This window comes from Panthera leo, chromosome A2 (assembly GCF_018350215.1).
Source record: "Panthera leo isolate Ple1 chromosome A2, P.leo_Ple1_pat1.1, whole genome shotgun sequence".
Lineage (NCBI taxonomy): Eukaryota > Metazoa > Chordata > Mammalia > Carnivora > Felidae > Panthera > Panthera leo.
The window spans coordinates 15,422,789-15,449,077 of NC_056680.1; the positions used below are offsets into that span (position 1 = coordinate 15,422,789).

Below are 26,289 nucleotides of genomic sequence, written 5' to 3' on the forward strand. Positions count from 1 at the left end.
TTAATTTTTTGATGTTTTAAAAAAGTTTATTTAGTCTTGAGAAGAAGAGAGCAAGCAAGCAGGGGAGGGGCAGAGAGGGAGAGAGAGAGAGAGAGACAGAGAATCCCAAGCAGGCTCGCGCTGTCAGCACAGAGCCTGACGCAGGGCTCCATCCACAAACCGCGAGCCGAAATCAAGAGTCGGACGCCTGACTGAGTCACCCAGACACCCCGGCTGGTGACCTTTTAAAGTCCGGGGTGACCTTGAATGGCTTTGAGGGAGCCTGAAAGAGGACCAGAGATGAGAAACCAACCCACACAGCTAGGCCACTTAAACCTCTGGGCCCGCATTGTCCGACAGAAATTTTGCGATGATGGGAACATTCCACGTCTGTGCCGTCCCATGTGGCGGCTGAAGCCTTGAATGCGACGGGTGTGACTGAGAGACCGACTTAAATTCATTTACATTTCGATGGAAACCGGCTTAAACAGAAGTGCAACGAACTGATTGTTTGTAACTAACATTAATTAAACCAGTCCACATTTAAATCTGTAGGTGGCCCCTTGGGGCTAGTGACTGCCGTATGGGACAGCCTAGTCTGGATGATGTTTATTATACGTTGGATAAGGCGGGTGGGGGTGGGGGTGGGTGGGGGGCAGACAGGAGATTCTGTAATGGCCCTGGCTCACCCAGAGGGCTCTGGGTTACTTCCAAGGTCAGGGAGACGGGGCAGAAGAAACCGAGGTTTGGCTGTTCAGTGCCTCCCTGTGCTAAGAGCTTTGGACGTACGAAGCTGCCCTCAGCCCTCAGGCGGGGTGCCCGGGGTTGGGCCCGGGTGGAGAACCGCAAAGCCGGCGTCCTTTGTCCCACGCCCCTTGACTTCCCTGTGGCATCTCTTCCCAGGCGGCTCTCAGAGCTTGGGGGACGGCGGGACGCACCCCCAACCCGAGGCCCCGGGGCTCACGGGGCGGCCTGGGCGGCTTACTTGTTCAAGCAGCTCTCGTAGTTGAAGGTGGCCTTGAAGCCGTAGATGGAGAAGGTCACGACGCTGGCAAAGATGGAGGTCGAGCTGTTGATGAGGGACACGATGATGGCGTGCTTCTGGCAGTTGGTGGAGGGCTGGTTGTAGCTGGCAAAGGCAATCAGGCTGCCGAAGCCCAGGCCGAGGGAGAAGAAGATCTGGGTGGCCGCGTTGATCCAGGCCTTGGGGTTGGCGAGCTGCTCCAACTGCAAAGCCGGCAGGGACGGGGGTGGGGGACCCGGCCGGCCGGGTGGCACTCCCCCGCCCCGTAACCCACCGACCGGCAGAGGGCGGGAGGCCCAGGGAGGGGGAGTCCCAGGGAGGGGGAGTGATATGTAAAAGGAGCCCCTGATCCATGACCAGGCACTGTGCGGGCCCGGTCCCCCACGAGATGGAGGCGGTGTGGGCTGGGGCTGGAGCTCTAGGTCTGGGATGACGGTGGGGGGTCATTTGGAATGTGGGGGGCATTTGCGGGGGCGGGGGGGCTACCACAGCCATCTTGTTTCCAGGCGCCAGATTTGCCAAATGAACTTGTTTTGTCCCAAAGGCGATAGTGCCCCCCCCCCCCCACACCCTCTGGCGACTGATGAGCGTTGGCTGTGGGGCGTCGGGGAGCGGGGTCTAAGGAGGGATCACAGAAAACCCTGTGGGGTGTGGATTCACCTCTGTAAGGGAAGGGGTGCGGGCAGGTGTGTGGGAGGGAGAGAGGTGGCTGGGTGGTAAATCCGTAGACTGCCAGGAGGGTGTGGGGTGAGAGTGGGGGCCGGGAGGCCAGATGCGGGGCTGGGGTAGCAGTCACTCGGGGTGGGGGGGGGCACTGAGGAGGAGGAGGGCGGGCGGACCAAAGACTCAGTGTCCCAGAATGAACAGGGCTTGGGGACGGCCTGGCTGAGGAGGTGACCCAGTGCCCGTAGGTAATCCACACCGCCCCCACCCACCTCCCTGGGTCTTCCCCTCTTTCCACCCATCCCGGAAGATCGAAGGTCCCCTTCCCTCCAGCCCGTACCTTGGGCGTGAACATGTACGCCAGGCCGTTGGTGGCTCCGTGGAGCGTGAGGCCCCTGACCAGGTAGATGATGAGCACACAGTAGGGCAGCAGCGCGGTAAAATACACCACCTGCGGGCGCCAGAGGGCAGAGTCAGCGTCCTGGAGACACGGTGCCCACAGTGCCCCTCTTGTCCCTGCGACAGACCTGAAGGCCTCACGAAGCACCACACGATCACACGTCCAGCTGGCAGCTGGCAAGTGCAGGGGGGCTGGGTTTGAGTTTGGGCCGGAGGAGAAAGTGGGGACGTGGGATGCATTTGCCCACCTCCGTAACTGCCGGGCAATCTGCTTCAGGAGAAACAGGAGACCTCTGCCTGCCACTCTCCCTTCAACCGGACCTCATTCCAGAAAGGATTTGAGGCCGGGGCGCCTGCGTGGTTCGGTCAGTTAAGCGTCCGACTTCGGCTCGGGTCATGATCTCACGGTCCGTGAGTTCGAGCCCCGCGCCGGGCTCTGGGCTGACAGCTCGGAGCCTGGAGCCTGCTTCGGATTCTGTGTCTCCCTCTCTCTCTGCTCCTCCCCCACTCATTCTCTCTCTCTCTCCAAATAAACATAAAAAGTTAAAACAGGAAAGAAAAGGATTTGAGACAGCCCACAAAAATATACCTAGCACATTAACATTAAAAAAATGTTATTTTTTTTAAGTTTATTTATTTATTTTGAGAGAGAGCGAGGGGAGGGGCAGAGAGTGAGAGACAGAGAGACAGAGAGAGAGTCCCAAGCAGGCTCCACAGTCAGCACAGAGCTCTCCCCGGGGCTCGAACTCACGAACCAGGAGATCATGACCTAAGCCGACCTAAGTCAGACGCTTAACCGACTGAGGCGCCCTGCTTTACCTTGTCTTTAAAAGAAAAAACAAAACCAAGAGAAACCCCCAAAAAACCCAGGGGCTGGGAGCAAGGCACGTCTCTCCAGAACGGAGCCCCGAGAGAAACTTGGCCCTGAGAGGAGCTTGTAAGGGAAACGTGATGACGTGGGCGTGGGGAGCGTGTCCCTATCAGGAATATGACACAAACTCGATGAGCTGATATTTTATGAGCGGCTTCGCTGTCGCGGGGTTGAACGCTGGACGCGAATGGCCTTTCTGGTCGACCAAATCGTGTTCCTGCTGACACGACACGTATCACGAGTCCGGTGGTGTTCGTGGTGGTTTGGGCGACCGCCTCACGCTCTGGTCCTGCTGACTCTTACACGGCTTCGAACGGGGATCTGCCGGTGCCCGGATGCCCGTCCGGGAACTGGCGCTTTTCCTCCCTATCGACTGCGTATGCGCCCCAGAGCCCCTTTACTTAAAGCCCAGAAGTACTTTGCAAAAAGAATCTTGCGAAGGCGGTTTTTGCTTAAGGTGTGGGTCCTCCGGTGCGAAATGTGCCTGGGGGCCCATGTCCAGATGGGCCCGGATGGCACTGGGCCCTCCCCTCCCGCTGAGGCATTGGCGCCACCTTCCCGGCCACTCCCGAGGCCACCAGAGGAACAGTCTGTGCCCCCTCACCCCAGGGGACGGCAAGCAGAGGTGGGGCGTGTCTTTTACCACTGATCCCTCACTGAGGTCATCGTGACTTGAGAAGTCATCAACCCAGCTGGGATGACGGGTATGGGGCGGAGACAGATGAGGGCCAGGGCATCGGCCAGCGCGCTGAAGGACATCAAGGGCAAGAGAGGAGGGGTGACCGATGTCCACAGCCGGGGGACGCTTTGAGGACACGGAAGGCAGGTGCCTGGAACTTCCCTCCTTCCCCTCAGGTAAACGAGTGTCCTGGGGGGCGGGGGAGGGGCTCTCCGGGCTCCCTCCTCCCTCATCAGGGAAGCTGGGCATGTGGCCCAGCCTACACCACTGGAAGAAACCATTTCTGACCAGGCTGCAACAATTCATTGGAGGGGAAGAAAAGGAGATTCCAAGAGAAGAGGCCAGGAAATGGTACACCGTTTTTAACAGAATTAATCCCCATAAATAAAGCTGTGGGGGCGCTCTGTCGTGGAGACGGGGTGCGGCTTGAGCAGAGGCAATGGGATAAGTGTTCGTGGCATGGCATGACCTCATACGGCACTTGTATAAATGATCTGGAAAAGAGTTGACAGATACTGCCCTCGGATCTTCTGTATCATGCTCATAATCATCTGGCGGAGACAAATTGCAAAACCCATGTTTTTATGAGCATAAAATACTAGCCAAGCTTCGAGATGGGACAGAGGGAGTAGCTGCGGGCTCTAAGTTCTTCCAGAGAAGGTTCACTAGTCTTTTAGCTTGGCCATGGGACGGGGCGCTGTTGGGGCTTCGATGCTGGCCGTCACGGAGTCTTGGAGACCAACAGAAGACGCCAGGCACAGTACTGGGCTCGTCACGGGGTACCTAAGATACTATGGGTCATTCTGGTCCTGCTGCCTCAAGAGAAACACGGTGGGGCTGGAGGAGGCGACGCAGGTGGTCAGGACGGTGAGGGCAGGTGGCCTCTTAGGAACTTCTGAAGGGAAAAGTTGGGATGGATCAAGTCACAAAAGGTATGGAGAGAGCAAACAGGAGGCGATTCACTGGACAAGAGGATGGGGAGTCTTAGGGACAAAGCTGGGTGTGTCCCAGCTCTGCCCTCACTGGTTGGTGCCCCGGGGCGGGCTCCTTTGCCCCTCCACACCTCGGGTGAGTGGGATAATGAAATCCACTCCGAAGGGCTTTTGCAAGACTGAGGCAAGGCGCACGCCCAGCCCGCAGGGGACTGGCTAGGAGTGAATGGGTATGAGGCGGGTGTCACCGGGGGTCCCGGGCGCCTGCCGAAGCTTGAGAAAGATGGCAGGTGCTGGAAACACTGCAGGAGAAACTTTCCACCTGGGGCAGGTTAGAGTTCAAGAGCATCTCAGCCCCCTCCCATGCCCCCGGAAGGAGTATAAAGCTGGGGGTGCACCAAGGAGAGAAGGTTTGGAAATCAGGCCTGACAGCAGCTCAGAGCAAAGGTTCTCAGACTCAGCTGCAGATTAGAACCCTCCCGGGGGAAGCTTTTAACATCCCGAGGCTCAAGTCCCTCCCCGCCCTGATCACTCCAGGGCCTCTTGGGGGAGGACCTGAGATACCAGAGTTCTAGAAGCTCTCCAGGTGACCCGGATGTGCCGTCCAGTTTGAGAGCCAGCGGCCAGGGTGTCTGGGGGACGTGCGCAGTGACTTAAGGCTTTTAAAGAAGGGAAGACTCATTGTCGAGGTGCTCGGTGCCGCTCGGGTGGTGTGGCTTTGGGGACAGCTGCCTGGCACAGACATGCTCATCCGTGTAGGGACCGGGAACGCCCCCACTTCAAGACCGCAACTTCAAGCACCTCCGGCCACGTTCACGGTCGCCTCGCAGGGGATTCGTGCCGGTGACATCACCGCTGCCCTCCCTCCCCCCCCCCCCGCCCCACCCAGCACGGCTTCTGCGCCCTCGCGAGCACCGCCCAGGTCCCGGGCGGGGGGCGCTGTGCGGACCCACCTTGCCGGTGGACTCGGTGCCCCGCAGGATGCAGAGGTACACCACCAGCCAGGCCAGGAGGAGGCAGAGCCCCTGCTCCCACTGCACGCCCCCGCTGTCCTGGATGGACGGCGAGATGTTGAGGGTCTTCCGGTACCAGAAGTACTGTGTCGAGGTCGCCTTCTCGCACTCCTCGTCGTAGCCTGTGCGGTTGCCGTTCAGCGGGCACACGGACCACGGCAGGGGATCCTTGGGGATCAGAACAAGCACACGGCCAGGTGAGGGCTGGGGATGAAGGGCAGAGCGGGGAAGGACGGGAATGGTCCTGACGGGAAGGGTGCCTGGTCCCCAAAGGACAGGAGCATCCGAAGGCAGACAGGGACCAGGAGGGCCGGTCGGGGGCACAGACGGGCTTGGGGGGAGGAGAGAGGCGGGGAGAGGGCTTCGCGCACCGTGCAACCCCACAGGAGTTTGTTGAGGATCATCTGGCTCTGCCGTGGGTCCGAGACACTGGACCAGACAGACGACGGCCAGACCGTCTACGAGAATAGAACCCACAACCTCTGCAGCAATGAGCCCATGGACTCCAGCCACAGCATCTTGCAGGGAGTGGCCTGGAGTGGGGTGGGCAGGACCTGGGCAGTGACAGCCAGTGTCCCTAACTCACGTGCTCCCCGACCCCAGACCAACTGGAGAAAGCCCGATCTGCTCCCCTCACCGCACAGATAGCCCCCCCTACCCCAGTCCGGGCACACCGGAAGCCGTGCCTTTTTTCCCACTGACACACCTTCCCCATTCCTCTGCCTGCCCTGGGGTCTCTGCCGAAGGCAACGATCGCAAGCTCTGGATAAATTGCTTCAGTCTGTTCTCATTTGGGCGGACTTGGCTTATTTTCACACATTCCTAGCAAGTCCCGGCTTGAATGAGACTCAGGTCCTTCCCTCACTAACAGGCGGTGGGGACTTGCTTCTCCCAGGACAGACGCTGGGTTTAGAAGTCAGGCAGGGGTGAGGTTCAGCCTCCCTGCAGCCACCTTGTGTGCCTAAGACAGGGAGAATCCAGCACTGCTGACTTCAGTGGAGCCTGAGTCAAGCTATACCTGAAGCAGTTCCCCTCCTGGACTTTGTAGATAGAGTCAGTAAGAGCCTCTTCTGCTTCAGCCAGTTTGAACTGGGTTGTCTGTCACTTAGGAACAAAAGAGCCTAGAGATGTGTGCACGATGAACAGGATAGAAGTGGGAGCTGAGGAAGGGCAGGCAGTGGATTTAATTCTGGCTCTGGGGGCAGGGGGCAGGGGACAGGGATTAGGAGTCCCACCTCTGCTCTGCCAAGCCCCACATCCATCACTTTTGCTTGTTTCTGGGTCCCGTAAGCTCAGATGTCATTAGACAAAAGTTCTCCACCGACAGAAGCAGGTCCTGGCCCACTGGGTTCCATCTGTGCGTTTCAGGGGAAACAGACGTCACCTCATGGGCCAGGGCCACTCTACCGAAGAGCAGCTGGAGCCCAGCTTTGTCCACCTGGAAAATGCTCGGGACCTGTGCAGGGGTCGGGGGTGGACCCCTGGCCTGTTGAAATTCGAATCCGTTTCTAGCTTTGACCAGAATAGTTCTGAAGACGGTCCCCAGCAGTTCCTTCCATTGAAAGGCGGCATTTACGGCCCCTCCCCGTGAATCTGGGCTGGCCTGTGACAGAATGCAGTGACGTGACGCAGTGCCCCTTCCCAGCCGGGGCTTCCTGGGGCCTCGCAGCCCTCATTGTCACGCTCCTGGAAACCAGCTGATGTGTAAAGACCTTTGGCCATACCGCTGGGCAACAGAGACTCATGGAGAGAATGGCCACATAGAGCCAACTGAGATGCTCGGCGGCAAACCAGTGCCATACCCCAGGCAGGTGGGAGGGTCCCTCGTGGGCTGGGAGTCTGGTGGAGCTACCCAGCCCACAGCCCCTTGGGCCACTGGTCCGTCCACTGGACCATTGCTGAGCCAGCCTGGGCTGGCCTGGTTCCCAGCCTCGGCTACATGACTGAATCCCGGGGAGAAGGGAGGCTTTAAAAAAAAAATACGGTGCCCAGGCTGCACCCCCAGTGACTCTGACTGCATCGGTCTGGGTGGGGCCCGGGCCTCGGAGTTTTGAAAGCTCCCCCAGGGGGAGGAATTTAAGCGAGTGCAAGGACTTACGAAACTGACCATTTCCCAGCAGCCAGCCTCCCCTCCTCGGAATCAGTGGGTCAGGCTCGCATTTTGTATCTGGTTTTCTAACAGCCCCCGGTGCTCCTTGTGGGCAAGGTCCTAGACAGGAGGCTGGGAAGCCTGGTAGGGGGATGGACAGGCTTCAGCCCCTGAGGCCAGGCTGCTGGCGTCCAGTCTCACAGCTACTCAGTTCCCCTCCGCTGATGCGGGGCACCCCACATCGCAGGGCTGTGCTGACGGTTCCTGGGTGATTACCTCTAAAGTGCTTGCAACTGTGCGGGGCCCTGAGCTGGCTTTGAGGGAGCGACCGCTGCTTCAGTTACTATCATTACGTGACCACGGAGGAGGGCTCCAGAGTGGGGGAAATAAAGGAGAAGTCCAGGGGCCTGGGAAGGACAGACCGAATGGACAGTCGAGTGATTTTCAGGAGTTGCTGGTCCTTGCACTTCTGAGAGTTAGGAAAACGTGTCTCATTTCTTGAGACAACCTTATTTTCACCTTGGGAAGATGGTCAAATATTCCTGATTTTGTTAGAACAGGACATGTTGCTCCTACCTTTGGAAAACTGTTTCTGTAAGTATACAGAGGCATAATGCGGGCAATGCATATGGCAACTCTTCAGTTGGAGTTCCATTGTGCAGTGCACCACCCTCCCAACTGTACATGATAGCTCTGCACAGAGGAGGAGGAGTGGCCACCAGGGGGGGAGAGTCAGAGGAGCTGTTTCCACCCAGAAGGTAGAGGAGAGGCAGGGCTGTGGCCAGTCTTCATGGACTCAGGGAGAAGATGGGGGCTGCAATTAAGCTCAGAGCAGAGAGCCCTTCCTGTCAGGGATGCACACGAGGCATTTCCCCATGGGGCGACCCGGGTAGGGTTGACCGGGTGGCCAGAGCGGGGCGTGGATGTAGCATCTTCCGAGTGTAGATGCCACGTTCTGACTACTGAAGTCATTCACCCGGGCATTCCTCGGGGCACCAAAGGCTCACGGCTGTGCCCAAGTGCTCCAGAGCGTGGCCCCACAAGTTGGGGTTAATCCACAGTCCCTGGTCGGCCCCGCCTTGCTTTTGGACCCTGGGGACAGCGTCTGTCCTGCAAAGGCCGGGTTCAGTGGCAAAGGGCGTGGCGTCTGCCCGGGGAGCTTCTGTCCGAGACGGAGGAGGCTGCTGGAAGGCAAGCCGGGGGCAGCGGGGAGGGGGTCCCCGAGAGTGAAAGGCAGGTGCCGAGGAAGAGCCGTAAGCACGGGCGGCAGAAGGGAAGACTCCTCTCGGCTTGGATACAAAGAGCACCTCTCAGTGAGGAGTTAGGGTTCTCGCTTCTCTAGGATGTTCGGCCCCTTCCCATTTTCTGCCACGAGCGTCAGCTATGGCCGTAAATCAGAAATACAGGTTTAAAGTGTTCATCTTTGGGAGTAGCCCCTGCTGTGTTACAGGGGTGCCGACGGTCGTTCTAGAAGAACTTTGGTCTGCAGGGAAATGTGGGGGCTCCGCCTGGAGCCAGGAGGCTGGGAGGACAAGCGACCAGAGCCGGAAGGGGGAGGAGGAGGGGAAGGGGGCATGAGTGGGGGTGAGGGGCGTGGCAGGGGAAGTCCTCCTGCTCTTACTGGGTTGGTGGCTCTCTCCATCCACACATTCTCCCCTGGAGCATCTGGTGGTGCTTCATACTTTGGGGGGGGGGGGGAGGTCACATCTTTCAGAACGTGACGTAAGCCAGAAACCCGCTCCCCAGAAACGCACACACGCGCACACGCGCGCACACACACACAATGGCAGGGTCCCGTGGATGCCTGGCTCGGGAGCCCTCCGCTCGCGTGGGCTGCTCAGCCTCCCCCAGCCCCTGAGGCCGCCGCCCCCCCCCCATCCTCACCCCTGTCCCCCCCCACCCCGCCCCACCCCCGCCTCGGGGCGTGGCCTTGCTCTCCTCTCCCTGCCCCGCTCCCCGCGCCCGCTCTGGCACGGGCTCGCTCACCTGGAAGGAGTGGAAGAGGTACCAGAAGGCCCAGGCGTTGATGATATTGTAGTACATGGAGAGGAAGAAAGATACCACCACGCTGGCGAGGCCTGGGGGGGGGCAGACGCGCGCTGAGGACTCCCGCGTCCGCCTCTCTCTCCGCCCCTCCCCGCCTTGCCCTCTGTCTCTGTGTCTCTCTCTCTCTCTCTCTCAAAAATACATAATAAAAAAGCATTAAAAAAGCAAACTTAGCATGAGAGGCAGGCTGTCATTGACAAGTGCCACCCTGATGCTAGACGTCACAGGTGCTCCCCCCTTGACTTCCCTGACGCCGAGTCACTTGTGCCAAACCCTGCCTCGCGGTGGCCAGGGACGGGGGTACGTGGAGGGGTGTCTGGAGTGGAGGGGCCCGGAGACCACACCGGGCCCCCCCCCCCCCCCCCCGCCAACCCAGAGCCACCGTGCGCATCTCCGCCCACCCCCACCCTCAGGGACATCCCGTTGGCCGTCTGAAATCGGCCGTGGCGGAAGTCTTTACACCACGGGTATCAGGGAATGCCGAAAACAGGCCTCCCCTCCCCCCCCACCCCGAGAGCTGGCCGTTAAACATTCACCAGCGCCCCTGCTTGGCACACACATCCGGTATCTTTCCTATTTAGGCAGCAAATGCCACCTCTGAGAAGCCCTCTGTGATTGATTACTCGGGCAGATCGTAAAACCACACACCTCCTTGTTAAAAATTAACAGCCCTTCGCGATGAGGAGGCAGTTCGGGTTCAGAGATGATGCCTGAGGCCGTGGACACACTTCTTCTGCCTCCGAGACTACATGCCACGCCAAGCATACACCCTCCTTGCTCCTGAAACACTGCTCTGCTTCCCTGCCTACCTGGCTGGAGGCGGGAGGGCTGAGCAGAAGAGACCGTGGCCAAGGGCTGGCCAAAGTTCCTCCCGCCCACAGGCAGCCCTGGAACGTGAGGGTTGTGCAGGGCGGGTTAACTAACCATCGCCGAGAGGCGCCGGGGACGCACCAGCTCGGAGGAACTCAGGGGACACGGGATGCACAGCGCGCCCAGCGCGCCACCCGTGTGCCCCTCTGCTTCCCCGCACCGGAGACATTAACGGGCCCTCGGTGGTGCAACAAAGATAACACGAGCTCGTGTGCATGTATCATACAGGCTGACACCCGGCACGTAGTAGGTGCTCACGAGAAGGAGCCATTATTAATCATTAGCAAGGAGCAGTTAGAGCTCCCAGAGCGGTAGCTGCTGGGAGACTGAGTTGCAGCTCCTTGGCTGGGCAGCTATTTCCTTTTACAGAAGAGCCAGCTGAGGCTCACGGAAGAGAGGCAGTGTGGTATCGGCCCCCCAGAGGGTGTGCCGCCCCCCCTTCTTCACTGACCTGCGGGTAAGGGATCGAGCCCCCCTCGGCCGACATCCCGCGGCACCCCCTCCCGGGCTCTCTCTTGGGCCTTGCGCTCGCCCCTTGCTCTGCCTGCCCTGCCAGCCAACGGGCTCCCACCCACACCCCCTGCTGTCCAGGATCCAGGAGAGTGCCCACTTACCAACACCACCAAGGTAGGGGCTGATGGTCCTCCAGGCACCGATGCTGCCCTGCCGCATGCGCTGGCCCACTGCCAGCTCCAGGTACAGGAGGGGCATGCCCTCTACAACAAGCATGATGATGTAGGGCACCAGGAAACTACCTGCGGGTGTCCAGAGCCAACACCAGGCCGTCACCGATGAGTTTAACTCCGGAGCCCACCTGACCTCCATGCACATCCACCCTCCCTCCCTCCCTTCCGGCTTTCCACTTGTCCATTCATCTTTCTACCTTTCCACCCACCCATCCTCCCACATCTCCACTCATCCTCCATCCTTCTGCCCGCACTCTCTCCCACCTTTCCCACAACCCACTGTTCTTTCATTCCCCTCGCTCGTAGGTCACGTATCCATTTTCTTCTATTCATCCATCCACCCATCCAAGCATCCATCCATTCAGCCACCCATCCAAGCATCCATCCATCCACCCACCCATCCACCCACCATCCAACCATCCATCCATCCATCCACCCAGCCACCCATCTATCCAGCCAACCAACCATCCATCCATCCACCCACCCACGAACCCATTCAACCACCCACCCACCATCCAACCATCCATCCATCCACCCAGCCACTCATCCATCCAACCAACCATCCATCCATCCACCCACCCATTCAACCACCCACCCACCATCCATCCATCCATCATCCACCCAGCCACCCATCCATCCAACCAACCATCCATCCATCCATCCATCCACCCACCCACCCATCCAACCATCCACCCATCCAAGCATCCATCTACCCACCCACCCATCCACCCACCATCCAACCATCCATCCATCCATCCACCCAGCCACCCATCTATCCAGCCAACCAACCATCCATCCATCCTCCCACCCACGAACCCATTCAACCACCCACCCACCATCCAACCATCCATCCAGCTATCCAAGTATCCATCCACCCATCCACTTACCCACCCATCTATCTACCCATTCACCAATCCACCCACCCACCCACCCACCCACCCATCCATCCACCCATCCAAGCATCCATCCACCACCCAACCATCCATCCACCCACCCACCCACCCGCCCATTCAACCATCCACCCACCATCCAACCATCCATCCATCCATCTACCCACCCATCCACCCATCCATCCATCCTTCTATCCTTTCTATCTTTCTCTTTCTCCATCCAGCCGTTCATCCATCTATCTGTGATAACATGCAGACTTGTCAGTTAAAAAGTTTAAATACTTCCATCCTGGGTGGTAAACTGCCATTGTCCCAAGCCCCTTGAGTGCCTCCCTCAATGCCTCAGCTGCCCCAGCCCCTCTGCCAGAAACCCTATTCCATCTTCTGTGGCAGTAACCAATGGCAGAAGCAGGGGCTTGGTGTCTATGTATGGGGAGACAAGCGGTCCTCAACAGACAGAGCCTAGGCCACCATCTCCTTTTACAGAGCACCTCCATTGTATGTGTGTCTGTTTTATACAGTGGCCCTCAGCTTAACATTTTGTTTTAATAAAGAGTACTATGGCTAACGCAAATTTAAAACCCACCGGTTCCTCGGGGCCGTCTGCAGATAAGAGCCTGTGGTGATAGTACGGAGCCAGGGGGTGTGGATGGACTATGGAAGCCCTCCCCACTGCTGGCACCTGGACAGAGGCGGGCAGCCTGCTGGGGGCTCCCCACACCCCTGCCCTGCACAGCCCTGCCCAAAGCTTCTCCTGTGAGCCCCGCCCCTCCTTCCCTGAAGTCCTGCTCATCCCTCCCCCCTGCTCCCAGCAACTTGGCAGAGAACCCGGGAAAAGGTCCCAGAGGAGAAGAGGGCAGGACTCCTGATTAAAATAAAACCCTGACATTACAGCTGCAGGGATTAAGGGCAGGTTACAGAAGGAACTGGTTCCAAAAGCGTATAGGTAAAGAATGAAATACGTATGTTTCCGTGAACATCGAATATTTACGAAAATGCCTCCGTCGCGCTTACGTGCTGCCCCGGGGCCTGCTTTCCTCCCCCGACCACAACACGACCATTTGTGTCACCCTCGTGTAGCTGTACGTCATCCCACTTGGAAAACACACCCAGATTCATTTCATTGGTCCTCGGACACTGGGCTGTAGCTAGGTCCCTGCTATCATGTAAAAAAAAAATTGTTTTAAATGTTTTTATTTATTTTTGAAGGAGAGAGAGACAGAGCATGAGCGGGGAAAGACCAGAGAGAGAGGGAGACACAGAATCCGAAGCAGGTTCCAGGCTCCGAGCTGTCGGCACAGAGCCCGACGAGGGGCTTGAACTCATGAACCGTGAGATCATGACCTGAGCTGAAATCGGTCGCTTAACCGACTGAGCCACCCAGGTGCCCCGGGTCCCTGCCATCCTCAACAGAGCAGTGGGACCGAGCTTGGTTCACGTGTTCGGTTCTCTCCTCGGGATAGAGATCCCAGAAGGAGAGTGGCTGGCACCAGGGCCACGCAGAGATCAGGCAGAGTCAGCTCCCACCGTGGAGAGAAAGCCACGGCCGTGCGCGTGGGACCACCGGGCCTTGTCCTCCCTGCTCCCACGGGGGCCTACGACAAGCGCTACCCTCTCACTTCTGGACTCTGCTCTGATGACTCTGCCAGGCCCCGCCCCCTTCCTGCCCCAGGGAAACGTGTTTGGACGTCTTACCAGGTGCCTCTCAGCAGCAGAGAGTCCAAGAGGCCGGCTGCTCTTGGACTGGAAGGGGGCTGCCACCTACAAACCCAGCAACATTCAAACCCTCAGTGGTTCTAAGAAAAAGCTCATTTTCCCCCAAGGCATTAAACAGTAACCACAGGAGGCCTGGCAAGGTCTTTGACAGGGCCGGGCTGATGGCCCAGTGCCCACGGGAAGCTGGAAATCCAAGGCCCGTGCCCAGGTGGTAGCATGGGGGCTCTTGAGGCCTGCCCATCGGTCATTTCCATTATCCATCCTCTGAGTAGCCAAACACAGTAGCCAGCGAATTTGCTCAGCCACTATTTTCTTAACGAGTGATGTCAGAACAACTGAACATCCACACGCAGAAAAAAACAGATCTCCACCCCCATCTCCCATTTTATACCTCCTCCCCCAAATCTCAAAATGGATCACAGACCTATGTGCACAGCTCAAAACTATAAAGCTTCTCGAAGATAGCCCAGGAGAACATCCCTGTGACCGTAAGGTGAGGCAAAGATCTCTCGGATACCACGTCGAAAGCACCGTCTATGAAAGCAAAGTATTGATGAGTTAGATCTCATTTTAAAACTGTGTTCCGTGAAAGGCACGGTTAAGAAAGTGAAAAAGGCAAGCTAAAAGGCTGGGAGGGACTTCTGCAAAACACGTGTCTGGAAAAGACTTGGTGTCTAGAATTTATAAAGGACTCTCAAAACTCAACAATGATGAAAAAGAAAAGAAGAAACCCGTTCAAAAAAGGTACAAAAAAAATACACGCATGGCAAATTAGCCCACGAAAAGATGCTCAACACCAGCTTTTATTCTGAAAACGAGCAAATGTCAACCAAATGAGACGCCACCACATACCTCTTGGGATGAAATGGCTACAGTAAGAAAGGCTGAAAGCACACAGTGCTGGCAAGGCCCCGGGGGGGAACACACCCGCGCATCGCTAGTGGAATGCAAAATGGTGTAGACACTCTGGGAAGCGGTTTGGCAGTTTCTTGGAAAGCTAAGCACTCACTCACCGACCGTACAGCTCAGCAAGTTGACTCCAGCGTGTTTACTCTAGAAAAATGACAACGTACGCTCACACAAAAACCTGTATGTGAGCGTTTACAGCAGCTCCCTTCAGAGTTGTCGGAAACCGGAAACAACTTAATTGGCATCCAGTGGGCCAGTGGATAAGTAAATTCTGGGACATCCACACGATGAAATACTACTCAGCCAGTACGAAGGAACAGACTACTAATTCCCGCAACAACATCGGAGACTCGGAGAAGCATTATGCCGAGTTAAAGACGTCAGATTCAACAGGCTACAGACTGGGGCGCCTGGGTTAAGCGGCCGACTTCAGCTCAGGTCACGATCTCACGGTCCGTGAGTTCGAGCCCCGTGTTGGGCTCTGTGCTGATGGCTCAGAGCCTGGAGCCTGTTTCGGATTCTGTGTCTCCCTCTCTCTCTGACCCTCCCCCGTTCATGCTCTGTCTCTGTCTCAAAAATAAATAAATGTTAAAAAAAGAAAAAAAAGGCTACAGACTGTACGACTCCATTTATGTGACATTCTGGAAAAGGCAAGCCTGTGGGGACAGAAAACAGACCTGTGGCCGCAGGCCGTTGGGAATGGGAGGGCTGACAGTAAGGGGTGTTACTTGGTGGTGGGAATACAACCATACGTTCATCAAAATTCATAAAACTACACCAACAAAAGCGTATTTTTCCGCACGTAAATATATCTCGCTAAGAGAAAAATCAGTTTTGTGATCGGTTTGAAAACGAGCCCACTAACCAACCCTCTTCCCACTGGAGTGCTCCCCATGCTCCTTTGATGTAAAACCTCTGAGGGGCACCTGGGTGGCTCAGTCGGTTAAGCGTCCGACTCTTGATCTCGGGGTTGTGAGTTCAAGCCCTGTGTTGGGCTCTGCACTGGGTGTGAAGCTTACTAAATTAAATTAGATTAGATTAAATTAAATTAAATTAAATTATAAAATAAAACCTCTGACACTGCCTTAGCATGAGGAGACCCTATCATCAGGGAGAGGCAAAGGCCTTCACTCCCGTGTGTCTGGATGGGGGGCACGTTGTGAGAGATTCAATATGGCCGCACACATTCCCTGAAGCTGCTCCTGTGAACGGATTCCTGTCTCCCCCGCCTGTGAATCTGGGCTGCTCTTGGGACCAGCTCTGTCCAGCAGGAGGTGGGGGAAAGGACGCCATGATGGTTCCAGAGCCTGGGCCTCAGGACGCCTTACAGCCTCACCACCACCTCTTGGAGTGCGTGCCCTGAGGCTGACACGTTTGGAAGCCGGTCCAGGGGACCTGGGGATGAAAAGCCCCACTGGAGGAGAACCGAGGGCCCATCCAACTCAGCACCAAGCGTGCACGTGTGAGGGCTTTCCAGCTGCCAGTGGATGCCACCATGAGAGCCAGGCCTGATGAGGCCGGCAGAGAACTTCCCAGGCACCCCCCCCCCCCCCCTTTTTAACCTCTCCATACTTCATCGCGAAGCTCCTAAAAACAAGGACATTCTCTTGCGTGATCCCAGGGCAAGGAACAGAACAAGGAGGGCAACGTGGAAGCAACACGATTAATTTAATCTACAGACTTTATTGGAATTTGACCAACGACCCCACCCCTGCCCTCCCTCCGGTCTCACCACCACGCATGGCACCTAAGGTCACATCTCGTCTGTCAGCTTCGACGGGACGGCCTCCCAGGCTCTCTTTGTCTCTCATGACCTTGACCCGTTGGACGGTACTAGCCAGTTATTTTGTGGAACGTTCCCTCGCTTTGGGTTTTGGCAGGAACCCTGAAGCGATCTGGGTCTTTGTCCAGAGGCACGTGATGCTGCTTCGCCCCATTCCCGGCCAGGTTAACTTTGCTCACTTGGCCAAGGTGGGGTCTGCCAGGTATGTCTGGGGAAAGTTCCTGTGTGCCCCTTAGAAACAATTCTGTGTCTTGCCGGGAGATATTCTGAGATGAGGTAGCCATCCCATTGCCCACCAGACCTGTGCCCTCTAGATTTCGCTGGAATCTTGCCGGGAACAACAGTCCCACGTTGTTGGTTGCTGCTCGGCGACTTTCTAATTCCACCCTTCCTTCTAAGTCCTTAAGTTCTAGGGTGGCCTGTTGAGCCGAGATGGGTCACGACAAGCGGGTGGCCCGGCCCCGTGTGCGTCTGCATTACTCTGGGTGAGGTGGATGTTTACAGTCACTGAGGACACATATTCCGAGGATATAAAGACAGTTCTGAGCCTGGAGAACTCTTGCTCACGGCCAACTCCCCAGCACCCGCCACGATGTCTCGGCCGCAGTCCTCTTGGTGGTTTTCTCGCGTCCGCTCTACAGCTGCCCGCGACAGCTTATTGTCAGATGAGCCCCTGCCCTCCCACTTGGGCAAACCGTCTTTGGCTTCTCCTCACACCTAGAATAACACCCGCACTCCTGCCCCCGGCCTCTGCGGCACAGGGCTGGTGGCCTCCCTCACGCCGCTGCAGCCACGGGGCCCTTCCTGTGGGGCCGGCCTCTGCACGCTCGCCCTGGCTGTTCCCTCAGCCTGGACCGCTCTCTCCCTTCTCTCATTTCTCTGCCGAGCCTGCCTTCCTCAGAGGGGACTTCCCGGTCTGCCTCAGTGACAACAGTCCCCACGCCAGAGTGAGCCTTCAACCCCTCACCCCGCTGGACCTTCCTTCTGAGCAGTTACCCACGTGAAATTCTGCTGTGACTTTGACTACTTGGTGTCTGTCTCCCCTTAGCACGGATGTTCTTGCTCCCTGGTCTGTGCAGAACAGAGTGGCGCTGGGCAGAGAGCAGAGCACCGGGAATATTTGTTGGAGGCAGGACAGAATCCTTCAGGCCTCACCAGACCTTCCACGCACATCACTTTCTCCAGAAACCTTTGCAGGTCACCCAAAGGTAAGTGGGGTGCCCCCCTCACAGTCCCTGCTCACTGTCTACTGCTCTCTCCACCCCTACTTCCCTAAACAGCTTCCAAGTACAGAGACGGGGTCTGCCTGGCTCACAGTTGAATCTCCAGCCCCTAACAGGGCCGGATATGGAGTAGGGGGGTCAGTAAGTGTTTGCTGAGTGACTGCTCGATGGTAAGTGGCTCTCTGATGGTGGTTCTACTTGGGTGGGCAATATGGGAAGCTATTACCAGAGAGAGTTGACAGGCCTGGTACAGTTCATCATGTTGCTAAAATTTCATCCAAGATTCCTCTGAACTCTCGCTTTATTTTGTGGCTGTGTTAATATAGACCTTGGGCAAGTCTATATTGGCCTGCACCTCCCTCAGAAAAGGCTGAGCCCTCAGAAGGAAGCCTTTGCACCTACGATAATACAACGTAGATCAAAAAAAAAGGGCCACTCTAAGGCATCAGAGCAATTGTCTTCCTCTGAAATTGATTTGCCATGAGAAACAGAAGAAATGTGTTAGCAAATTTCTAGTACCTTCTCTTAGGAGAGCCAAGAGGACCCCGTGTTTATGGAACAGCATTGGACGATGATGAAGGATAATCTAAGAAGAAGAAGAAATGTCTGAAGACGAAAAACATACGGCAGGTGAATTCAAAGCCAATGGAGGCAATAAGCAGAAACAAACAAAAAACAAGCAAAAACAAAACAAAAAAACCCAACAAACAACAACAACAAAAAACCCCACAACCTTTAGAAATTACCCTGCAGCTCAAGGAGAAAGGAGAAAGTGGAAAGGACAGGCAATGAGGCACGGACCGCAAGCCCAAGCACTTCCTGTGTCTCTAGGGAGAACCAAGCAGGACAGAAGGCTGCCAAGACAGCATCCGGAACAGTAACAAATTCTACCAGACGCTTCTCTGGCTGCATTCCTGAAAGGCCCCACTAGTCCCAGGTTAAAAAAAAAAAAAAAAAAATTAAGTTTTGTGAGCTCTCGTGTCCTATGCACCAGCGGGCAAAAACGGTGGGCTGTCTGGAGGTCCGGAGACACAGGTCTGAGTGTTCCAGCCTGGAAGATTTGCTCCACGGAACACGACGGCCGTTCAGCCCCACCTGCAGCTGAGAAGTTAGACCTGACAGCGTGGCCAACTGTGGGAAGTTTATGCCCATCTCCCAGAATCCGAGGGAAAATCGGGCAGGGGGAGGAGAGAGGCACCCTGAGAGGAGAAGGGCACCCCGGGGGACAGAGCAGCCCTTTCTAGCAGGGTGGACGCCTGTCCCTCTCGCCAGGGAAGCCCACCCCCCTGGGGTGAGGGTTTCACCGCGTCGGGCAGCCCCAGCGGCCATTCGCAAGGACAAGTTGGCTGATATCTACAAAAAGTACTTACTTCCCAGAAAGACCTCTGGTGCACCCTCCGGGGGATCAAGAGCAGGCTCAAGACATTTGTAATCAGCAGAGGACATGGGGGAGGGTCTCTAGCTGGCCCTCTCCCCCTTTGTGCTAGGAGCCATACGGTCCCGAGGCACCACTGATGCAAGTGTATTTCCCACCTAGACATACGGCTTGCAAGTTGTGCGAGATGAAGTTCCACACTGGAGAATGGGTACATAAGCTGCTCCGTATGTCCACGGACCCGCACGGAGCCGTTTTAAGTTCATAGCTTCAAAGAGTATCGAACGGTTTTGGAAATGATGGTCAGAGGTGAAGTAAAAAATAGCAAGACACTAGGGGCGCCTGGGTGGCTCAGTCGGTTGAGCGTCCGACTTCGGCTCAGGTCACGATCTCGCGGTCCGTGAGTTCGAGCCCCGCCTCGGGCTCTGGGCTGACAGCTCAGACCCTGGAGCCTGTTTCAGATTCTGTGTCTCCCTCTCTCTCTGACCCTCCCCCATTCATGCTCTGTCTCTCTCTGTCGCAAAAATAAACGTTAAAAAAAAATTTAAAAAAAAATAGCAAGACACTAAATTACATACAAAACATGCTCTTAATTTTTTTTTTAAGAAAAAACAAAGTAATGGCATGACCTTTGGGTACTGGAATTGGGGATGGTTTTGTATTTTCTTTCTTTGTATATTTCTCTAATTTTCCAAATGTTCTACCATGAACACGTATCACATTTGGGACCCCCCCCCCCCCAACACACACACACGCGCGTATGTCCTTCTAGAACACGTTGCTGCTTATTTTTCTAATTATCACAGCCAGCACCATATCTGTTTGCTGCTCCCAAGAGGCTCACGACAAGAGAAAATCCTCTCTCTGTAGGACATTTATGTCCGCGAATCTCGCTCTGGCCTTTGAGACCAACAAAGACCCCAACAAGCAGATGCAGCCACTTTCAGGGGACGGTTTGCTCAGACGCATGCTCTTTTCCTATTTACACACCTTGGTCTCTACCAAACCACACGAGGACTTTTTAACCTGATTTTTTTTTTTCTTCTTGGGGTGTGTACGTGTTCAGTTTAAGGGGCACGGATCACACATCCCCAGGGGATGCTGAAGCTGCTGGCGTGGGGACCACACTTTGAGGAGCGCTGTCCTCTCCTCTGCGCCCCTCCACCCCAAGGCCTTCTCCTCCTCCTCATTGACCCCTTCCATCTTGGCTTTCCCCCAAAAGTCTGTTATTTGGAGTCGACACCAGTCAACTTTTGGGAAACGGAGAAGGAAGACACAAGTAAGAAAAATGAAAAGTACCCACCCCCCTCCCCCGCCCTTACCCTGCCTGACGCCTTGGTCTAAAACTTGCTCGTCTGCCCCCACCCCTCCTTGCCCACCCCCTGTGCCAGCATGGCCCCGGCCCCTGGCCCCGTCTCTGTAAACTATGGCTCTGAGGGTACCGCTCCCCACCTGAGATCCTGGTTCTGCTCCCCAAGGGAAGTTCTAACTTCCCAGCGAAGCTATTGAGGGTTCTTTGGTTTTGGGTTCATGCTGGAACCTTCCTCGCCTTCCTCCTCTCCCCTCCCGCCTTTGCCCCGGCGCCCACCCCATACGTCTGGGCCACGTAGAGTTTCCAGCCATTCCCCTCGGATGCATACCCTTCTGTGTCTTTGGCACACGGGGGTTTCTTCTGCCTGGAAGGTTTTTGTCCCTCAAGCTACCTGATGCTTTCGGACTCCTCTGTCAAGGCCTAGATGAAATGCCACCACGGCTGGGAGACTTCCTGAGTTCTCTCGGGCAGTGAGTCCTTCCTCGAGTCATTTCAGCGAAGCCTCCCAAAGAACCGTCTGCGGAAGCTCTTGCTGCCCCCCCCGCCCCGTGTGGAAGGGCCATTTCCATTAAGGGGGTGCCGCCCCCTTAAGGGCGATGACCACCTTTGTCCCTGGCTTGCAGCAGATACTCAATACTTGTTGAAGGACTGAAATTAATTCCTAGGACGTTTATATCGCTGAGTGCGTACTTCTCTATTCTCCTTCCTGTTTGGAACAGTATAGACGATGGCGGTTCTCATCCCCGTGCACAGTAGGATCCCCTGGGGAGCTTTAAAACTAATGTTCAGGCCACACATGAGACCGGCTCAATCAGGCTCTGGGGAGGGACAGACGTCGGCGTGTTTCACAGCTCCCGGGTGATGCTAACGTGTAGACGGGCTTGAGGCTTCTCCACGGGCAGGTGGGCACTGTATCTTGGCTGTTCCTCCCCACCGTGGGGGACGGGGGTGAGCCGTGTCTGAGCCCACGGTGCTGTGCACGGTAAGACATGGCTTTAGAGTCCCTTTTAACTGAGGGAGGAGGAGGTCTCCTGGACAGGATGAGGAGTACAGGGTACGCCCAGCAGAGGGAGGGCACCAGACATTTGGGGGGAGGGCAGAGGCGCAGAGGGGGTTGGCCTGACAGCCATAGGAGGGCTTCCCCTGGGGACACTGCAGACAGCAGGTGCTGGGCCAGGCCCCCTCCGTGGTTGAGCGTCACAGCAGACCGTGCAGGAAAGTAAAGTGCCCTGAGTCACGGCGAGTCCGGGCCTGGGACTCCCATCTACCGCCGTCACTCCTGGCCTGCTCGGATCAGAAGATGAGACCCCGACGTGGGGGGCCTAGAGAGAGCCCTGGCTCGGACGCAGGAGTGGCCTGAGCCCCAGCTACACCTCCAGGAGCCCCCTTTTCTTCTCTGGACTTGTCCCCCACCTCTAAGTGGGGGTGACAGCACCGACCGCCGGAAACGCTTCGCACGCTGCTGTCTCCCGGGGCACCGAGTCCCGAAACCCCAGCCCGGGCACCAGACGTGGATCCTCAAGGGACTCGCTGACCACACTGCCTCACTGCCGGAACCCAGCCTCAGGAGCCGACCTTGGAACCTTCATGTGTTCGACAGACGACAAAGCCCTGAAACTCAGCTTCCCGCCCCACGCGGGCACCCACATGCACGCACATACGTGTGGCTCGGTCCCAGGCCGGGCGTGGCCTGGAGGGCTGCGGCGGCAGGGGCACGCGGGGCCGCTGGGGCCAGCTCACGCACGAGAGCCAGCTGCCCACATCTCTGCCACCGCCACCTGCTGGGACCTTACGTGGGGACATCACAGTGTGAAATCGGCCCTGGAGGGAGCGTTTGCACTGCGATTATCATCAAATGCTACACTTGAGGTCTTACTTCCTCCCCTCCCCTCCCCCCCCCCCCCCCCCCGTCCCCGGCAGCTGATCAACATTTCCCAGCACCCCACTACCTGGCTCCCAGCCGCTGGTGGCCCTGGGGGGCACAGGAGCAACCCTGACCTTCGTCCAAGTTGTGCTCCGTGGCCCCACAGCATCCGTACCCCTTAGGCGCTGGTTAGAAAGGCAGATCCCGTCCCTGCCTCACCGCAGGTCTGAGTCAGGGTCTCAGGGAGCAGGGGCCACAGACCTGCAGTTTATGGGGCTCCCCAGGGAGGCTACAGTTGGAGACGCACAGCTCTAAGGACCAGAGAGGAGGGAAGGGAGGTGCAGGGGGGGCATCGGGGGGACGTGGGACATCCAGTCTGGGTGTCATCCAACCACAACACAGGCAGGTGTCCTCCGATTTCTTCCTCTTCACGGTTCAAATATAATAGAGAGAAGACTTAGGGGAAAAACGTCCACGTTGCCACCAGCCACACCACTGTTCTCAGGCGTCCCCGTTTCTTCCGCGACTCGAGCGCCTTTACGTACAAATCAGGCGCCGGGGTATCTAGTTTCCCCACGGGTGTGCGCAGCGCGTTCGTGTCCCGGCTCCGTTCTGGAACCACGCGGTCTCCCACCCTGACACGGTCGCCGAGACCAGGGGACTCGCTCGAGGTGGGGTTTTGTGCTGTCTTTTACGTCTGCCAAGCGCCGGCGCGCTGAACGGCGGGGGTTGGTACCCGGAATGTAATCTTCTGAATTAACATTCCTCGTGCTGGGCCTGGCTCGGAAGGGCAGGACGGGAACAAGCCTCCGGGTCACAGGCACAGCCCCGTGGAAGGGCGCACGGACCCCTAATCCGTTTTATTCTGCGAAGTATTTCGGCACAGCCTGGCTCTGTAGTTCATAAACAAGCTCTTTGTTGGCGGGAGGCGGTGGGTCATTTAGAAGGAGGTTAAACGCTCCTCTGGAGCCTCTCATGAGGTGCTCGGCTTCCCTTTTAGCTTTAGGGAAGACAGTGGGTCTGCAAACGGCCTGGATTTGGGGCCACATATATCACCTATCAGCAGGTGACACTGCTGGGCAGGGCAAGGCTTGGGGAAAACCACCGGCAACCCCACCTCGCGTCTCCTGCGCTTTTCCCAACAGAGCTTGCTCATCTGTCCAACAAATACTCACCAGCGCCTCTTCTGACCCGGCTGCTTCACAGCGTGGGGCTGGGGGGAGACCGGGAAAGGGGGCTCCAGGCTAACGGCGGCTTCCCGGGGGGGGGGGGGGAAATAACCTCGTGCAAAGTGTAGAGGCAGGGAATACCCATTCTCTGGACAGAGAAGTGGTCCAGAATAGTTGGCGGGAGTAGAAAATGAATGGATGGCAGACGATGGGGTGGAAATAGGGGCCGGTGTCGGGTAACGAAGTCCTTACTGCGCCTGGATAAGCTGTTTCGTCTTTTATTCTGTAGACACTTATGCTTAAGGGGGTGCCACCGGCCCAGCCTGTACCTGCCCACCTCGGACGCCTCCAGCCGGCCACCCACCCGTCCTCTCCTCCGTGCCCGCCCATCCATCAGCCGGCATTTATCCGTCCACCCATCCAGCCCAAGTACACTTTGTACCAGACCCAGGATTTCTTCTTCCCTTTTTTTTGTTTTTAATTTATTCATTTATTTTGAAAGAAAGAGAGAGCGAGCGAGAGAGGGGCAGAGAGGGAGAGGGACACGCAGAGAATCCCAAGTAGGCTCTGCTCTGCACTGTTAGCACAGAGCCCGACACGGGGCTCGAACCCATGAACCGTGAGATCATGACCTGAGCCGAAATCAAGAGTCAGAGGCTCAACCGACTGGGCCACCCAGGCACCCCCAGGGTTTCTTCTTCTTTCCTTTTCTGGGTCCCGGAGGGCTTGAGGTGTCCCCAGCAACTCCCTCCATATATTCTGTTCCAGAACGACTCCAGCCTACCTGTGTCACCTGCAGACGATTCAGGGGACGGTGTTGTTATTAACAAGGAATTAAACAGTCATGTGACAGCAAGGCTCACCTGGGCCGATGGCTGGAAAACACGCAGCCAGGAAAGAGGTATCATGGCTGGGTGTGCCGAGCACAGCAGGACGAGGAAACCTCATGCTGACAATTCTTTGAAAAGTTAGTTATGAGGCTGTTCCAACATATGGCAACAGAGGCCCTTCGAAAAATTTTAATGTATTTATGGCCTTCAAATGAATAAAGGAATCAGAGAAGGGCACCTGGGTGGCTCAGTCATTTGAGCGGCCGACTTCGGCTCAGGTCACGATCTCGCGGTCTGTGAGTTCGAGCCCCCGCGTCGGGCTCTGTGCTGACGGCTCAGAGCCTGGAGCCTGCTTCGGATTCTGTGTCTCCGTCTCTCTCTGACCCTCCCCTGTTCACACTCTGTCTCCCTCTCTCTCTCAAAAATAAAAAGTAAACGTTAAAAATGTTTTAAAAATTGTTTTAATTAAAAATAAATAAATAAGTAAACATTAAAAAATTTTTAAAAAGGAATCAGAGAGTTAAGATTCGCTATGTAAAAAAAAAAAAAACAAAACAACAACTCCATGGATTGACTTTTGTCAAGTTTTGGGTTTTTGTTTTTGTTTTGTTTTTGAACTGGTGGGGAAAGGGGAGGGGGAGCAGTGTTTTACGTCTTGGTCCTTCTTACATGGGTTACGTTTTGTGAATCCTTTGGTCTAACATCTCTTATTGTCCTTCATGGTGAAAAACATTTCTGATTATAGAAGGCATCACACACACGCACACACACACACACACACACACACACACACACTCACATGCACACACACAGTACAAAGCAGAGAAAAATCACTCTGAGATAACTATTATTAATATTTTGGAGTGTTTTTTTCCTCGTCTCTTTTCTTGGCATATTTTTAAACATAATTGAGATCATCCCTTTTACACAATATTGATTCTGACTTCCTCTCCTTCCACTGAATATGACAGGAGAAAACTTACACGAAAGTTCTGAAAACTCCTTCTTAGTGGCTGCAAAGAACACCATTGCATGGATGTTCCATAATTTACTGAACCAACCCCTTTAGTTGACAGCTCAGGAAGTTTCTTTTTTTCTTCTTCTTCTTCTTTTTTTAAGTTTATTTATTTTTGAGTGAGAGAGAGAAAGAGAGAATCCCAAGCAGGCTCTGAGCTGTCAGCACAGAGCCCGATGCAGGGCTCAAACCCACAAACTGTGAGATCCTGACCTGAGCTGAAGTTGGCCGCTTAACCGACTGAGCCACCCAGGTGCCCCAAGGGCTTAGGAAGTTTCCAACATTTTACTCTTATTAAAAGATGGAGACCAGGGGCACGTGGGTGGCTCAGTCGGTTAAGCAACTGACCTCGGCTCAGGTCACGACCTTGCGATTCATGGGTTCGGGCCCAGCATCGGGCTCTGTGCTGACAGCTCGGAGCCTGGAGCCTGCTTCGGATTCTGTGTCTTCCTCTCTCTCTGCCCCTCCCCGACTTGTGCTCTGTCTCTGTCTCTCTCTCAAAAATAAATAAAATGTAAAAAAAAAAAAAAAAAAAAAAAAAGATCGAGACCATCCTTCCACCCTCGGTCAGAACTCTGATCATTTCCTTCAGGTAGAATTCTAGGAATGGAACCGAGGAGGAAAAACTGTTCAATGCTGAGGCTTGAACCCCTCTTGCCACACTGCCTTCCAAAGCGACAACCGCACGCACAGAGGCTCTGTGGCATGTCACGGAGGTGTCCCCGGCTCTCTGTAACGTTAAGGGAAAATGAGGTGCGTGTGTTGGTCTAGCTGGTGAGTGTGCATGATGCGTCAGAGGAAGCACTTGTAAAATCAAACCAAACCCGAAACAACAGAATTGCAATGACTTGGCCTGTCCTGTCACCTGCGGTTCCAAACCCAAACCAATGCTTTAACAAAAAGATTTAAACAGCTGGCTCAAGACCCTTTGACCCGGAGTTTCAAATCGCGC

The 26,289-nt window shown here is 55.9% G+C and overlaps 1 protein-coding gene across 3 annotated transcripts in view; it reads right to left on the reverse strand.

Moving 5' to 3' along the window:
- SLC6A20 (solute carrier family 6 member 20) overlaps positions 1 to 26,289 on the reverse strand; it is a 37,446-nt gene that overhangs the window by 10,697 nt on the left and 460 nt on the right. Inside the window, exons 2-6 of one of the 3 annotated variants that reach the window (XM_042927502.1) lie at positions 11,180 to 11,320; positions 9,636 to 9,727; positions 5,501 to 5,728; positions 2,007 to 2,117; positions 965 to 1,206 (exon numbers count right to left, since the gene is read on the reverse strand). In XM_042927502.1, coding sequence (XP_042783436.1) covers positions 965 to 1,206; positions 2,007 to 2,117; positions 5,501 to 5,728; positions 9,636 to 9,727; positions 11,180 to 11,320 — 814 coding nt within the window. Of the gene's footprint in view, positions 1 to 964; positions 1,241 to 2,006; positions 2,118 to 5,500; positions 5,729 to 9,635; positions 9,728 to 11,179; positions 11,321 to 26,289 lie in introns of all 3 variants that reach the window. The other 2 variants (XM_042927503.1, XM_042927505.1) reach the window with 2 other exon arrangements.